The 16,378-nt window shown below is 63.5% G+C and overlaps 1 protein-coding gene across 1 annotated transcript; it reads left to right on the top strand.

Annotated features, from left to right (window-relative positions):
• The first annotated feature begins 660 nt into the window (after positions 1-660).
• On the top strand, positions 661-16,378 carry PHC2 (polyhomeotic homolog 2). Its single transcript, XM_054394927.1, has 14 exons — positions 661-816; positions 2,082-2,240; positions 3,027-3,104; positions 3,194-3,349; positions 5,462-5,566; positions 5,638-5,851; positions 6,599-6,930; positions 7,971-8,130; positions 10,828-11,036; positions 11,125-11,254; positions 12,718-12,832; positions 12,927-13,071; positions 13,204-13,498; positions 16,189-16,378. Exons 1-14 carry the CDS (start codon positions 661-663, stop codon positions 16,341-16,343), a joined length of 2,409 nt encoding a protein of 802 aa, XP_054250902.1. The 3' UTR covers positions 16,344-16,378.

The raw sequence follows: 16,378 nt of genomic DNA, 5'->3' as shown, positions 1-16,378 counted from the left end.
CCTCTGCTCCACTCTGCTCAGACCACACCTGGAGCTCTGTGTCCAGTGCTGGAGCCTCTGTTCCAGGAAGGATCTGGAGGTGCTGGAAGGTGTCCAGAGAAGGGCCAGGAGGATGAGCAGAGGGCTGGAGCTGCTCTGCTCTGGAGACAGACTGAGAGAGTTGGGGTTGTGCAGTCTGGAGAGGAGAAGGCTCCCAGGAGACCTTCTTGTGGCCTTCCAGGATCTGAAGGGGGCTACAAAAAAGCTGGGGAGGGACTTTTGAGGGTGTCAGGGAGTGATAGGACTGGGGGGATGGAGCAAAACTAGAAGTGGGGAGATTCAGACTGGATGTTAGGAAGAAGTTGTTCCCCATGAGGGTGGTGAGACACTGGCACAGGCTGCCCAGGGAGGTGGTGGAAGCCTCATCCCTGGAGGTGTTTAAGGCCAGGCTGGAGGTGTCTGTGAGCAACCTGCTGTGGTGTGAGGTGTCCCTGGCCATGGCAGGGGGTTGGAGCTGGACGATCCTTGAGGTCCCTTCCAACCCTGACAGTTCTGTGATTCTATGACCACCCCTGGCACCCTCCCCTGTGCCACCTTTGGGTGCCACATGATGCCCCTCTCACCTTCCCTTCCCCAGCTCTAGCCTGACCCTGGCTGCTTTGTGGCCCCCTGGCCCCCACCATGGAGAACGAGCAGCTCCCAGCCCCACCGCCCTCCAGCAGCGCCGCTGGCACCGGCACTGGCACTGCCCCCACCCCCAGCAGCACTGGCACCGCTCGGCCTCCCCCGCCCCAGATCTCCGTCTACAGCGGCATCCCCGACCGGCAAACCGTCCAGGTACCGCTGGGGGGGGTGTGGGGGTCTGGGGGTGGGGCATTGGGGTGAGGTGTGGGAGCTTGGGGTGCTGGGGGGAGGTATGGGGGGGCATTGAGGTGAGGTATGGGAGCTTGGGGTGCTGGGGTGAAGTATGGGGGCTTGGGGGGGCATTGGGGTGAGGTATGGGGGTTGGGGGGCATTGGGGTGAGGTATGGGAGCTTGGGGTGCTGGGGTGAGGTATGGGGGTTGGGGGGCATTGGGGTGAGGTATGGGGGTTGGGAGGCATTGGGGTGAGGTATGGGAGCTTGGGGTGCTGGGGTGAGGTATGGGGGTTGGGGGGCATTGGGGTGAGGTATGGGGGTTGGGAGGCATTGGGGTGAGGTATGGGAGCTTGGGGGGTGCTGGGGTGAGGTATGGGGGTTGGGGGGCATTGGGGTGAGGTATGGGAGCTTGGGGTGCTGGGGTGAAGTATGGGGGCTTGGGGGGGCATTGGGGTGAGGTATGGGGGTTGGGGGGCATTGGGGTGAGGTATGGGGGTTGGGGGGCATTGGGGTGAGGTATGGGGTTGGGGGCATTGGGGTGAGGTATGGGGGTTGGGGGGCATTGGGGTGAGGTATGGGAGCTTGGGGGGCGCTGGGGTGAGGTATGGGGGTTGGGGGGCATTGGGGTGAGGTATGGGAGCTTGGGGTGCTGGGGTGAGGTATGGGGGTTGGGGGGCATTGGGGTGAGGTATGGGAGCTTGGGGTGCTGGGGTGAGGTATGGGGGTTGGGGGGCATTGGGGTGAGGTATGGGAGTTCTTGTGGTGTGGGGGTATTGGTGTGAGGTATGGGGGTTGGGGGCGCATTGGGGTATTGGGGTGAGGTATGGGGGCTTTGGGGTGCTGGGAGGTGTTGGACGGAGGTATGGGGGTTTGGGGGGTGCTGGGGAGTGTTGGGGTGAGGTATGGGGATTGGGGGTATTGGGGTCAAGTATGGGGTGTTGGGGTGCTAGGGGTTGTTGGGGTGAGGTATGGGGCTTTGGGGGGGCTGAGGGGCATTGGGATGAGGTATGGGAACTTGGGGTGCTGGGGGGTGTTGGGGTGAGGTATGGGATGTTGGGGGGTCTGGGGGGCAGGTTTTTGGGGGGATAATGGGGGTGGCAGGATGTTGGGGTGAGGTACAGGGTGTTGGGGGGCACTGGGGGGTAGGGTTTTAGGGGGTGTGCTGGGGGGTGGCATGGGGTGCTGGAGGGTGTCAGGGGTTTTGGGGGTGCTGGGGTGCAGCCTGGGAACCCCTTTGCCCCCCAGGTGATCCAGCAGGCGCTGCACCGGCAGCCCAACACGGCGGCGCAGTACCTGCAGCAGATGTATGCAGCGCAGCAGCAGCACCTGATGCTGCAGACTGCAGCCCTGCAGCAGCAGCACCTCACCAGTGCCCAGCTCCAGAGCCTGGCTGCTGTCCAGCAGGTATGGGACACCACCACAGTGGTACACAGGTGACAGTCACAGAATTGTTTGGCTTGGAAAAGGTCTCCAAGGTCATCCAGTCCAACCTCAGCCCAACGCCTCCAGGGGCACCAAACCGTGGTCCCAGGTGCCATGGCCACAGGTTTCTTGAACACCTCCAGGGATGGGGACTCCACCACCTCCCTGGGAAGCCTGTGCCAGTCCCTGAGCACTCTTGCAGCGAAGAAATTGTTCCTCATGCCCAACCTAACCCTCCCCTGGGGAAGTTTCAGGCCATTTCTTCTTGTCCTGTTACCTGGTACTAGGGAGCAGAGCCCAACCCCCACCTGCTCCAGCCTCCTCTCAGGGAGCTGCAGAGAGCAGTGAGGTCTCCTCTCAGCCTCCACACTAAACACCCCCAGGTCCCTCAGCTGCTGCTCCCCAGCCCTGTTCTCCAGACCCTTCCCCAGCTTCACTACCCCTCTCTGGACACTTTTGAGCCACCTTCTTGGAGTGAGGAGCCCAAAACTGAACCCAGGATTGGAGGTTTGGCCTCAGCAGTGCCCAGTTCAGGGGGCACAGTCACTTATGGAATCACAGAACTGTCAGGGTTGGAAGGAACCTCAAGGCTCATCCAGTTCCAACCCCCTGCCATGGGCAGGGACACCTCACACCAGATCAAGTTGCCCAGAGCCACCTCCAGCCTGGCCTTAAACACCTCCAGGGATGAGGCTTCCACCACCTCCCTGGGCAGCCTGTGCCAGTGTCTGTACCCTGCTCCTGCTAACGTTTGCCCCTTGCCCCCAGGCCAGCCTGGCAGCCAACAGGCAGAGCAGCTCTTCGGCCAGCAACAGCACCCAGCCCGCTCCGGCGCAGCAGCCCACGGTGAGTGCCCTCTGCCCCCTGCAGCGCCCCCGGCGGCTGGCACCCGGCCGGTGTGGCACGCTGCAGCCCGGTCCCACCGCCCCTTGCAGATCAACCTGGCGACGTCGCCGGCACAGCTGCTGAACCGGGCCCAGGCCGTGGCGCCGGGCGCCTCGGGCATCGCGCAGCAGGCAGTGCTGCTGGGCAACGCCGCCTCGCCCGCCCTCACCGCCAGCCAGGCACAGATGTACCTGCGGGCACAGATGGTAAGGGGGGCGCTGGCACCCGGCTCTGCAGGGTGCCTGGCGTCTGGCTGCGGGGGGTGCCCATGGTCCTGCCAGGGAGTGACTGCGACCAAAACAGTGCCCAGTGGCCTGCTGCAGGCTGGCCAGGACCCTTTAGAGTGCCACAGAGTAGCTGGAACCCATGGGATGTCCATTGCCCTGGTGTGGGGTGCCAATCAGCCTGCCACAGAGTAGCTGGGACCCATAGGATGTCCATTGCCCTGGTGTGGGGTGCCAATCAGCCTGCCACAGAGTAGCTGGGACCCATAGGATGTCCATTGCCCTGGTGTGGGGTGCCCATCAACCTGCCATGGAGTAGCTACAACCCAGGGGATGCCCATTGCCCCGCTGCATGCTGGCCAGGACCCTTTGGAGTGTCCATTGCCCTGGTGTAGTGTGCCCATCAACCTGCCATGGAGTAGCTGCAACCCAGGGGGTGCCCATTGTCCTGTTACAGGGCAGCTGGGACCCATGGGGTGCCCATTGTCCTGGTGTGGGGTGCCCATCAACCTGCCATGGCGTGACTGCAACCCACTGGGTGTCCATTGGCTTGCTGCAGGCTGGCCAGGACCCTTTAGAGTGTCCATTGCCCTGGTGTGGTGTGCCCATCAACCTGCCATGGCGTAGCTGGGACCCATGGGGTGCCCACTGTCCTGCTGTGAGGTGGCCAGGACTCCTAGAGGCCCCATGGTCTTGTTGTGGGATGGGCAGGACCTTGCAGGGTTCCTGGCTCCATAAGGTGCCCATCAACCCACAGGGGGTGTCCCTTGTCCTGCTGTAGGTGGCCAGGACTCATAAGGTGTTTGTCACCCTGCTGCGACTTGGAGGGTGCCCATCATCCCGTTGTGGGGTGGCAGGGCTCTGTAGGGGACCTGACTCTGTAGGGTGCCCATCATCCTGCTGTGGAGTGGCCAGGACTTGGTGGCCATTGTCCAGCTGTGGGGTGCCTGGGACTCGTGGAGTGCCTGTTGTCCCACTGCAGGCCACCTGGGGCCTGTGGGGTGCTGCTTGTCCTGCTCTGGGGTGGCCAGGAGCCATGTGGTGCCCGTGGTGCCACTGTGGGGTGGCTAGGCCCCTGTTGGGTCCATTGCCCTGCTGTGGGATGAGCCTGTGGAGTGCTCATCCTCCTGCTGTGGGGGGGCCAGGACTGGTAGGGTGCCCCTTGTACAGCTGTGGGATCCCTGGGAGTCACAGCAGGGTGGCCAGGATCTGTTGGGTGCCTCTTGTCCTGCCACAGGGACGGGGACATGTGGGGTGGCTCTTGTCCTGCTGTGGGGTGGCCAGGACCCCTTGGGTGCTGGTATCCAGCTGTTGGGCAGCTGGAACACATGGGGTGCCCATTGTCCAGCTGTGGAGTGGTTGGGACTTGTAGGGTGCTTGTCATTGTCTTGCTGTGGGGTGGCCAGGACCTGTGGGGTGCCCCTTGGCCTGCTGTGGGGTGGCCAGGATCTCTGGGGTGCCCCTGGGCCTGCAGCAGAGGGGCCATGACCCATGGGGTGCCCACTGGCCTGCTGTGGGGTGGTTGGAACCCTACAGTGTCCCTGACCCCATTGCTCTGCTCTGGGGTGCTTGGGACTCATAGGGTGTCTGTCATCTAGCTGGGGGGTGACTGGCACCCACTGGGTGGCCGTTGTCCCACTGTGGGGCCCCTGCAGCCTGGGGGGTGCCCATGGTGCTGCTGTAGGGTGGCAGGACCCAGGGGGTGCCCATGGTCCTGCTACAGGGGGGCCAGGACCCTGTTAGAGTCCCTTGACCCTGCAGAGTGCCTCTTGCTCTGCTGAGGGATTCCCAGCCCCATAGGGTGCCCATGGTCCCACTGTGGGGTGCCTGGCACTTGTGGGGTGCCCATTGTCCTGCTGTGGGGTGGCCCAGACCCATCCCCTTGCCTTGGGGGGGGCGGTTGGGACTCTCTGGGGTGTCCTCTACCACACCAGGGGTGCCCAGACCTATAGGGTCCCCATCCCTTGTTGGGGTGCACCCAAGAGACAGGGAGGGCACTGCCAGACTGGGGAGGCCTGGGGACACCTGTGTCATGCCACTGCCCCCCACGCCCCCCATGGGCTGCCCCCAGACCCACTCTCTGTCTCCCCCCAGCTCATCTTCACACCCACGGGCCCGGTCAGTGCCGTCCGCCCCGAGAGCCCGGCGCCAGCCCCGCCACCGGCCCCGCCGCCTGCCCCCCAGCCCGCCGCCCCCCAGGTGAGCCCCACACGCCCCCCAGCCCCCCCAGAACCGTCCCCCAGACCCCTCCTGACCTGCTGCCGTTGCAGGTGCACAGCCTGGCCCTGCGCCCCGCCGGCCCCCACCTCCCTACCCTGGCCATGAAGCCCCCCGGGGGTACCCCACCCCGGGCTGCCCCCCCCCGGGGGCCCCCACCTGACCCTCCTGCCGAGCACCTCAAAAAAGCCGAGGGGGCCGATGCCCGCGCCCACCCCCTGGCTCGCGCCACCGCCCCCACTGCTGCCCACCCGCTCGTCAGCCCAGGTAAGGCTCCGCGCTGTGCCGCGGGGCGTTGCTCTCACACCTACCGATGGTTTGCTGCCCGCTCCGAGGCGATGGCCAGCCCTCTCCTGCCCGCTTCCGGGGGCTGTTGCCCCCACCTCGGGTACTCAGAAAGTCAGGAGGAGGTGAGCGGGATGGGCACAGCCCTCGGGCAGCAACCTGCGGGGGGCTGTTCACTCCCAAACCTCTTGATGGGGCTTGGGTTTCTCTCCTCTGCATGGGACTGGCGGCCCCCAGGGGTGCATCCAGGAAGTCTGGGTGAGGTGCAGCCCCCAGCAGCCTGGGTGGTGTTCACTCTGAAGCCTAATGATGCCCCACACTGGTTTCCTTTGCCTTGGCACCCTGCCTGCAACTGGATCCTTGGGGGCCTACACGTCCCCTGAGGGGCCCTGCCTGGAAGGGCCTCAGCATCCATGGGATCCTGCAGCCCCTGTGGCTTGAGACTCTGCAGTGAGGTGCAGAGAGCTGGAGCAGTGAGGGTGTGGGCCAGGGGACAGGAAGGGGGTGCTGGAGCTCTTGGGGGTGCTGGTATGGCTTCCAAAATGGGGGACACTCCTGCAGCAGCAGCAGGAACTGGCACCACTGCTTGTCAGTAGGCACCAGAGTGAACAGATGCTAAAGAGCAGCCCTGCTAGAGGCAGAGAAGACCCTGGGGGTGGGTAGTATCCATCTGAACTAAAGTACTGGTGACAAGCTGGGGCTCCCTGTCCCCCATCACTGTCCCTGCAGCCTACACCCCGCTGCAGCCCCCCCAGTTCCTGCAGCAGCAGCAGCCAGCACCGAAGCCGATGCAGACGCAGCAGCAGCAGCAGTTCGTCATCCAGCAGCAGCAGCTGGCACCCCGCGGGCAGCCCCCCCAGGGCTCCCCTGCCAACCCCCAACTCCAACCCTTACCCCCTCCCAGCCCTGGCCCGGCCCCCCAACCCAAAGTGGGGGTTCCCCAAGGAACAGGAGGGGGTGAGGGTGGTGCCCCCAACGGGCACCCCACCTGCCACACTGCTCCCCGCAAGTTCCAGCATGCCTCTGCCGTCATCCTGCAGCTGCAGCCCGCAGGCCCCACGGTGAGGGGCCCCCCTGAGCCTCCCAGCAGGGCGTGGGGGTGCAGGGAGGGGAGGGACCTGTCCACTTGTGGTGGGGGGAGGAAAGATTGGGGGAGCTGGGCTGGGTGGGGGGTGCAGGGGCTGGATCCGTGCATGTGTGTGAGGGGGCACGCACGTGGCAGAGCTGCACCCAGGAACCTGCTCCATGCATGTGTGCATGTGTGAACCTGAGCCCTGCACATCTGTGAACCTGAGCCCTGCACATGGGCATGCATGTGCTTGATGCACGTGTGTGTGCACGCTCACGCCAGCTTCATGCCTCTGTGTGTGGTGTGCCAGCTCCTCGGGTGCATGCTCAGGTTTGCCATATGCACCTCCCCCTGTGTATTTGTGTCCCTCAGCTGTGCCCAGGGCCTGATGGATCTGTGCATGTCTGCATGTGTGTGCAAGCGTGTGTGCACGTGTGCCTGCTCCCTGCACACCTGTGCCAAATCCATGCACGGATAAAGGCCAGCTCCATGTGTCTGTGTGCACAGCTGCAAGTGTCTCATCATGCGTGTGCTTGATCCACATGTGTCTGATCCATGCACGTGTGCCAAATCCATCTGTGTCTGTGCACACCTGCTGGTTCCACAGCTGTCTGCTCTGTGCGTGCGCAGGCTCCTGCTAGAGCCATGTGCACACGTGCTGGATCCATGCACAGGTGTGTGCATGCATCTCCCTGATCCATGCACATGTGCTTGAGCCATGCACATCTGACTCACGTGTGCATGGTCGTGCAAGGCCTACATGCATGTGTGTGCATGTGCACACTGGCGCCACATGCATCTGTGCATGCATGCACCAGACCCGTGCATGCCTGTGTGTGCATGCTGGTTCCATGCAGTCGTGCAGACACGTATGTCAGGTTGCACAAGCATGTGCACACGCCTGCCACATCCACACCCACACTTGCATGCTCAAGTGTGCACGCGCATTGGTGTGCACTGCTGTGTGCCACCCACACACACGTGTCTGACTCTCGCCCTCGCGTGTGCCCCACTCCCTTCCCGACACCGCAGCCCCCACTCGGGGTCCCCGAGGGCACCCGCCGGGACCCACCACCCGCCCCGAGGAACACCGAGAGCCCGCCCGCCGCCCCGTCGCAGCCCCCCGCCCTCTCGCCGCCCGTCGCCCCCCCGGGCCCCGACACCCCAGAGGGTGAGCGGACCCCCACGCACGGTAAGAGCTGCCCTGCATCCCCGGGGAACCCATTCGTGACCCTCAGTGAGCCGCAGCAGAGGGAAGCCTAAGTGCCGGCGGAGGGAGCACACTGAGCACGGGGGTCTGCCCTGGCCTTTGGGGGTCCCCAGGCGAGGGCCTCCCCCTTTGGCCGTGGCTGCGGGGGGCACCGCGCTCAGGCGTGCGGACGGGAAGCTGCGGCCCCCAGTCTCGAAGAGACACGTGCTGCAGGGGCGTGGTCTCACTCTCCGGGGTCCCGCCTTCCCGCCCCCGGATTCGCGGAGTGCCGCCGGAGGTGTGACCACGTTCTCCGTAGCCCCGCCCTTTCCCCGCCGCTCTACCCCTCCCGGCCCGCAGGGGGCGCAGGCTGCCCAAGGGGGCGTGGCTCCGCGGCCCCCTCCTCCCGCCTTCAGCCTCCGCCCGCGGGCTGCGTGGGCGCGCGTGCGGCGGCAGCCAATCGGGAGACGCGGGGCGTGGCCCCGCTGCAGGCCCCGCCCGGCCCCGCGCAGCCGCCGCCGCCGCCCCGGCCCGGCCCGGCCCTGCCGCCGCCTTTGTCCGCGCTCGGCCGCCGCCACTGCCGCCACCGTCGCCCTTTGTCCACGACATGGGGCCGCCGAGCCGCTAAGCGCCGCCGGTGAGTGCGGCCTGGCCCGGCCACGCCCAGGCCCGCCCCGGCCAGGCTCGGCCTGCTCCGGCCCGGCCCGGCCCGGCGGGGCGGCGGGCGCTGACCTCACTTCCGCATCCGGCCCCCCCAAACCCCCTCTCCGGTCCCGGCTCCGCGGCCCGGGCGCAGGTAGGGGTGGGGGCAGTGGGTTCCGACGCCGGACAAAGGTGGTGGGGCCTACAGGGGCCTAGCGAGGCCTACCGGGGCCTTGGCGGGCCGGGCGGGGACAGAGCAGATCTTGCTGGGGCAGCTGGGGGGCTTACTGGGGGGGAGGGCTGCTTCCTGGGGTGCATCAGGTCTTACTGGGGCTGTGTGGAGGCGTACTGGGGCATCCTGGGCCTTACTGAGGGAGGTGGGGGATTTCCGAAGTGGCTCTGGCGCTGCTGGGGTCTGTTGGGGTGTACTGAGGTCTCCCTGGGATGTTTTGAGGCTGGCCTGGGGCCTTAGTGATGAGGCTTTAGTGGGCTGGACTGGGCCTTAGCGGGGTAGATCGGATTTTTCGGGACTAGATCAGACCTTAATGGGGTCTGCTGGGATATGCTGGGGCTTTACTGGGCTTTTATTGATGTGTATTGAGGCGTTACTGGGGGCTTACTGGATGTATCTGGGGGCTCTTCAGGGTCTGGAGGCTCTCTGGGCTCCAGCAGGACAGTTTGAGGTGCACTGGGCGGGGGCTGGGGGCTCCCTGGGGCCTCCGTGGATACACGAGAGCTCTTTGGGGCTTACTGGGACCCACTGGGCCACACTGGGAGCGGCAGCAGCTGCTCTCCCCCCGCCCCCCTTTGCCGGAGCAGCCCAGCTGTATGGTAATAGCGGCCCCGGCGTCACCGCCGGCGTCACCGCGTCCCCCGTAACCAGCTGCGTGTGTCGTGCCGTCCCCCGCCCCGTCACCGCGGCCCCCTCTTAGCAGCGCTCTGTGTTCCCTCTGGCACCGCATCCCCTGTAGCCGTCTGTATGTATCGACACCCGATCCCTGTCCCCATGTCCCCGTAGCCGTTTGTGTTTCTCCCTGCCATCCCCGCTGGTGTCCCCATGTCCTCGGGAACCGTCCGTGGGAGCCCCCCCGCCCAGTCTCCACCAGTGTCACCACTTCCTCTGTAACCATCGCTGTCCCCGTGTCCCCCTTAGCCGTCCATGTGTGTCCCCCCACCACTGCATCCCTCACGACTGCCCCCAGTCACTGCTGCTGTCACTGTGTCCCCCATTACCGCTGGGGTCACTACATGTCCCATAGGGGTCTGTGTGTGTCTGGTCCTGTCCCCTGCAACTGTCCTGTGTCCCCATCATTGCCGATGCCACCATGTACCCCCCATCACTCTGTCCCCTCTGTGTTTGTGTCCCCTCATGCCCGTGTCCCCTGTGACTGCCTCATCTGTGTTGGTGTCACTGTGTTCCCCATCACCAGCCCGTGTGTGTCCCCCATTACTGCTGGTGTCACTGTGTGTGTCTCCATCACTGTGCCCCCCACAGCCATCTTTAGTGTGTTTCCTGTCACCACTGGTGTCCCTGTGTCCCCCATAACTGTCCACATGTGTACCCCTCGTCACTGTGTCCCCTGTAACTGCCTCGTCTATGTCCCCTCTCACTGCTGCTGTCACTGTAACTGCCAGCATGTGTGTCCCCCATCACCATGTCCCCCATCTGTGTCCCTGTCACTGCTGATGTCACCACGTTCCCCACAAATGCCTTTTGTGTGTGTTCCTTGTCACTGTTGGTGTCCTTGTGTCCCCTGAAACCACATTGTCTGTGTCCCCCATCACTCCAGGTGTCACTATGTCCCCCAAAACTGTCCATATCTGTACCCCTCATCACTGTGTCCCCTGCAATTGTCTGTGTGTCCCCCATCATTGCTGGTGCCCCCCGTACCTATCCGTGTGTCCTCCATCACTGTGTCCCCTTTAACAGTCTTGTCTGTGTGTCCCTCAATGCTGCTGATGTCCCCCATAACTGTCCATCTGTGTGTCCCCCGTCCCCGTGTCCCCCGTAGCTGTCTGTCTGGGTCCCCCCCGTCACCGTGTCCCCGGTCCCCGCAGAGCCGCCGGCCGACCGCCTTCATGCGCAGCCCCCGCCCCTGGCCAGCGTTCCCGGCATGACCTCGGGCACCGGGAGCTCTGCCGCCACCGTCGCCGGCGCTGCCCCCCACAATGGTGAGAACAAACCCCCCCAGGCCATCGTGAAACCCCAGATCCTCACCCACGTCATCGAGGGCTTCGTCATCCAGGAAGGGGCAGAGCCGTTCCCGGTAAGGTATCCCCGCCGCCGGCGGTCCGGGGAGCGGGGCGGGGGCGGGGGGGCGGCGGGGGGCAGCTGCTGGTGTTGTCCCGCCGCAGGTGGGCCGCTCCTCGCTGCTGGTGGGGACGCTGAAGAAGAAGTATGCACAGGAGCTGCTGGCGGAGAAACTCCCGCAGCAGGACAACACCACCACCACCGACTCCGAGATGGAGGAGCCCTACCTGCAAGGTAGCGCCCGGCCCCCCGGCATGGCACCCCCTGACCCCCCACCGTGGCACCCCCTGAACCCCCGGCGTGGCACCCCCTGACCCCGCCATGGCACCCCCTGACCCCCCGGCGTGGCACCCCCTGACCCCGGCGTGGCACCCCCTGACCCCCCGGCGTGGCACCCCCTGACCCCCCACCGTGGCACCCCCTGACCCCGGCATGGCACCCCCTGACCCCCCAGCGTGGCACCCCTGACCCCCCGGCGTGGCACCCCCTGACCCCCCGGCGTGGCACCCCCTGACCCCGGCATGGCACCCCCTGACCCCGGCATGGCACCCCTGACCCCCCGGCGTGGCACCCCCTGACCCCCAGCGTGGCACCCCCCAGGCTCCCAGCGTGGCACCCCCCAACCACTGGCATGACACCCCCCAACTCCCCCCCGGCATGGCACCCCCCAGGCCCCCACCATGGCACCCCCAGGCTCCCAGCGTGGCACCCCCTGAACCCTTGATGGGGTTCCACAGATCACCCCAAGCCCCTGCCAGGTGGCCCCAGAACTACTCCATCCTCAAATGGGATGGGAGGACCCCAGCTGGGCACCCCCAGAACCACTCCATCCTCAAACAAGGAGTGGTAGAACCCCAAACGTGTGTCCTCACCAAATGGGGTGCAGTAGAGTTCCCCCCCAGCTCCCTGTTCCATGCCCCAGTGGGGTGTGGTGGAGCTCACCCCGTCCAACTGGGTGCCCCCAGGCAGGGTGTGGTAGAGACCCACTTGGGTTCCCCACAAATTATTTCCTCCTTAAGTGACACCCCAAGAGAACCTCTCCAAAACTGAGTGTGTGTGTCCCCCCAGCTTAACTGAGCACCCCCAAAACAATTTCCTCACTAAGTGGAGTGCAATAGAGACCACTCCTCCCCAACTGGGTACCCCCAGAATGATGCCCTCCCCGAGTGGGGTGCAGTAGAGACCCTTCCTCAACTGGGTATCCCCAAATTATTCCCTCCCCAAGTGGGGTGCAGTAGAGACCCCTCCTCCTCAACTGGGTACCCCCAGAATGATGCCCTCCCCAAGTGGGGTGCAGCAGAGACCCCTCTTCCCCAACTGGGCACCCCCAAAACGATTCCCTTTCCCATGTGGGGTGCAGCAGACCCCCCCCACACACCCACCTGGGTTTCACCTCACCCAACTCAGTCTGTCCTACCCCCAATTTCCTCCCCAAATGGGATGTAGTCGAGCCCCCTCTCCCCAACTAATTGCCCCCACCCCATTGGTTGCCCCCCCAAAAAAGACCCCCACTCCAAGCAGGCTGTGGTGGAGACCTCCCCCTCCCAACTAGCTGCCCCCAGCACGGTTCCCCCTTGCAAGCAGGGAGCAGCATCCCCTCCTCCGGCCCCCCCCCCCGCGCCCAGGCGATGTTTTGGGGCTCCCCTCGGCTGAGCTGGTTGCGTTTCTCTCTCTGGGTGTCCCTGCACGCCCCCCAGAGTCCAAAGAGGAGGGGAACCCCCCCAAGCTGAAGTGTGAGCTCTGCGGCCGAGTCGACTTCGCCTACAAGTTCAAGCGCTCCAAGCGCTTCTGCTCCATGGCTTGTGCCAAGAGGTACCCCCAGCCCCCCAACCCCCCCTGCCCCACCCCAAGGGACCCTCTGTGTCCCCCCGCCCCCGTCTCACCCCTTCCCTTCGCCCCCCTGCAGGTACAACGTGGGCTGCACGAAGCGGGTGGGCTTGTTCCACCCCGACCGCAGCAAGCTGCAGAAACCCGGCGGGGGTCCCCCGCACGGCCGCCGCCGAGCCTGCAAAGGGACCCTGCCCGCCCTCGGCAAAGACACCAAGAAGCAGGTGAAGGCGGGCAGGAGGATGGTGGGCCCGCAAGATTCGGGGTGGGGGAAGCAGGGGAGGAGAGGGACGGGAGGTCGGGGGGCGGCGGTGAGCCCGGAGGAGGGCTTGGGCTCTGACGGTGCCGGCCCGCAGCCGCCGGTGTCCCTGCCGCCGGGCTCGGTGACGGCGTCGTTGCAGCTCAACCACAGCCAAGAAGATTCGAGCCGCTGCTCGGACAACTCGAGCTACGAGGAGCCCCTCTCGCCCATCTCCGCCAGCTCCTCCACCTCCCGCCGGCGGCAGGGCGACCGCGACCTGGAGCTGCGCGACATGGAGCTGCCCGACGTGCACGTCCGCGACCTGGCCGCCATCGGCCACCGCTTCCTGCCCAGCGAGCCCAGCAAGTGGAACGTGGAGGACGTCTACGAATTCATTCGCTCCCTGCCCGGTCAGCCCCCGGGGGGACGGAGGCTGGAGGGAGGCGGGATACGAGGGGTGGGGGAGGGGCTGGGAGGTGAAGAAGGCTTTGGGAAGGGTGAATGAGGGGCTGGGGAGATGAATGAGGGGGGTCGGGGTGGGTTTGGGGGGTAAATGAGTCAGGGTGGGGTGAGTTTGGGAGGGTAGTATGAGGGTTTTTTTGGGGTGCAGGGGTGGTTTTGAGGGGTAAATGAGATTTGGAGATAAATGAGGGGGGTTGGGGTGCTTTGGGTGGGTAGTTGGAGTTTTTTGGGGGTGCAGAGGAGGTTTTGGGGTGGTGTTGGGAGGTAAAGAGTGGTTTGGGAGTGATAAATGAGGGTTTGGGAGATGAATGAGGGGGGCTGGGAGGGACTTGGGGGGTAAATGAGTCAGGTTGGGGTGGGGAGTTGGAGTTTTTTAGGGGTGCAGAGGTGGTTTTGGGGTAGCTTTGAGAAGTTAAATGAGATTTGGGGGAGACAAATGAGGGGGTTGGGAGGGTAAACAGAGGCTGGGGTGGTAATGGGAGGTTTTTTGGGGGGCAAAGGTGGTTTTGGGGTGGTTCTGGGTGGTAAATAGGGATTTTGGGGTGGGTTTGGGGGGTACATGAGGGGTTTGGGGTGGTTTGGGGGGTAATGGGGTTTGGGGGGACGGGGTAGATGTGGGGTTTGGGAGGGGTAAATGAGGTTTTTTTGGGGGTGAAGGTGGTTTTGGGGTGGTGTTGGAGGCTAAAGAAGGATTTTGGGGGTGGTTTTGGGGGGGTAAATGAGATTTGGGGGAGATAAATGAGGATTTTGGGGGTGGCTTGGGAGGGTAAGTGGGGATTTGGGGTGCATTTGAGGGAGGGAAGGTATTCTGGGGGGACTAAAGGTTTTGAGGGGAGGTCAAGAAGGGGTTTGGGATGGTTTTAGAGGGTAAGTGGAGGCTTGGGGGTGATTTGGGGAGATAAATTACTGTTGAGGGGGGTAAGTTTATTTTGGGGGTGATTTGGGGGTAAATAGGTTTTGGGGGGTGGTTTTTAAGGGGTAAATGATAGTTTTGGGGGGGTGGAGTGATTTGGGGGGCAAATGAGGTCTGGGGGGGGAGAAAATGAGAGGTTTGGGAATGGATTGGGAGAGGGCACTGAGTTTTGGGGGGTAAGGTTTTTTTTCTGGGCTGGTTTTGGGGTGCAAATGAGGTTTTGGGGGGTTATGGAAGGTAACTGGGGGGTAAATGAGAGCTCTGTGGTCATTTTGGGGGTCATTGGATTTTTGGGGGGGTGGTTGGGGGGGAGCTGGCATTTTTGAGGGGGCTGGGGAGTCAATTGAGGGTTTGAAGTGAGGTTTCCTTGAGGGGTAATAGGGGGTTTTGGGGGTACACAAGGATTTTGGGGTGGCTTGGGGCATAAAGTGAGGGGTTTGAGGAGTTCAGTGAGGGGTGTGGGGGTTTAGGGGAGCAGCTGAGGTTTGGGGGTGTTTTGGGGCAGTAAGTGAAGGATCTGGGATGGTTTGGGGGCTCAAAGGAAGGCTTGGAGGTGGTTGGGGGGTTTAAAGGAAGGTTTGTGGAGGATTGGGGGGGTTAGATGAGAGGTTTGGGAGGCAGTGAGTTTTGGGGTGGTTTGGGGCAATGAGTGAAAGGTTTGGGGTGGTTTGGGGGCTTAAAGACTTTGAATGATTTGGGGGGGTTAGATGAGGAGTTTGGGGGGTCATGGGAGTTTGGGGGGAGGTGTGGTGTTGGGGTGGTTTGGGGCAGTAAGTGAAGGGTTTGGGGTGGATTTGGGGCTTAAATGAAGACTTTTGGGGCGAGTTTGGGGTTTGTGAGTGATTGGGGGGGGTTAGATGAGGAGTTTGGGGGTAATGGGAGTTTGGGGGGGCAGATGTGGTTTTGGGGTGGTTTGGGGCAACAAGTGAGGGGTTTGGGATAGTTTTGGGGTTAGATGAAGGGTTTGGGGGGTAATGGTTTAGGGGTGGACAAAGGTTTCGGGGTGGTTTGGGGCAATAAGGGAGAGGCTTGGGGATGGGTTGGGGGTTAGATGAAGACTATAGGACAAAAGATTTTGGGGTGGTTTGGGGCAATAAGGGAGGGATTTGGGGATGGTTTTGGGGGTTAGATGAGTCTGGGGGTTTAGGGGTGGACAAAGGTTTTGGGGTGGCTTGGGATAGCAAGTGAGGGGTTTGGGATGGGTTTAGGGGTTAGATGAAGGGTTTGGGGGTAACAGGTTCAGAGGGGGGACAAAGGAGGTTTTGGGGTGATTTGGGTGTACAAGTGAGGGGTTTGGGGGTGGTTTTGGGGGTTAGATGATGGGTTTGGGGGATAATAGTTTAACGGGGGACAAATGAGATTTGGGGGTGGTTTGGGTATACAAGTGAGGGGTTTGGGGTGGTTTTGGGGTTAGATGAAGGGTTTGGGGGGAACAGGGGTTCAGAGGGGGGACAAAGGAGGTTTTGGGGTGGTTTGGGGCAGTAAGGGGTTAGGGGCTGAGGGGTTAGATGAGGAGCTTGGGGTGTAATGGGGGTGGTCATTAGGGGTGGACAAATGAGAGTTTGGGGTACAACAAGAGAGGGGTTTGGGGCTGGCTTTGGGGGTTAAATGAGGGGGCTCGGGGGGTAACGGTGGTGCAGGGGTGGACAAAGGAGGTTTCGGAGGTGGTTTGTGTTGCGGAGGGGTGCGGGGGGGAGGGTGGTGAGCGCCCCCCTGTGGCCGCAGGCTGCCAGGAGATCGCGGAGGAGTTCCGTGCGCAGGAGATCGACGGCCAGGCGCTGCTGCTGCTGAAGGAGGATCACCTGATGAGCACCATGAACATCAAGCTGGGGCCGGCGCTCAAGATCTACGCTCGCATCAATATGCTGAAGGACTCCTAGAGCCGGCCGCTGGGGGGGGGGGCACCCATGGGACA

This window comes from Indicator indicator, chromosome 32, assembly GCF_027791375.1.
Source record: "Indicator indicator isolate 239-I01 chromosome 32, UM_Iind_1.1, whole genome shotgun sequence".
Lineage (NCBI taxonomy): Eukaryota > Metazoa > Chordata > Aves > Piciformes > Indicatoridae > Indicator > Indicator indicator.
Note: the sequence above shows the minus strand (reverse complement) of the source record. Positions and strands in the feature narration are given on the sequence as shown.

Excerpts from the sequence above, each read along its gene's own strand:
- PHC2 (XM_054394927.1), top strand. The coding sequence starts at position 661 with ATGGAGAACGAGCAGCTCCCAGCCCCACCGCCCTCCAGCAGCGCCGCT. Across the intron at positions 6,931-7,970 it reads TGCAGCCCGCAGGCCCCACG|CCCCCACTCGGGGTCCCCGA; the intron begins GTGAGGGGCCCC and ends CCGACACCGCAG. Across the intron at positions 12,833-12,926 it reads TCCATGGCTTGTGCCAAGAG|GTACAACGTGGGCTGCACGA; the intron begins GTACCCCCAGCC and ends GCCCCCCTGCAG.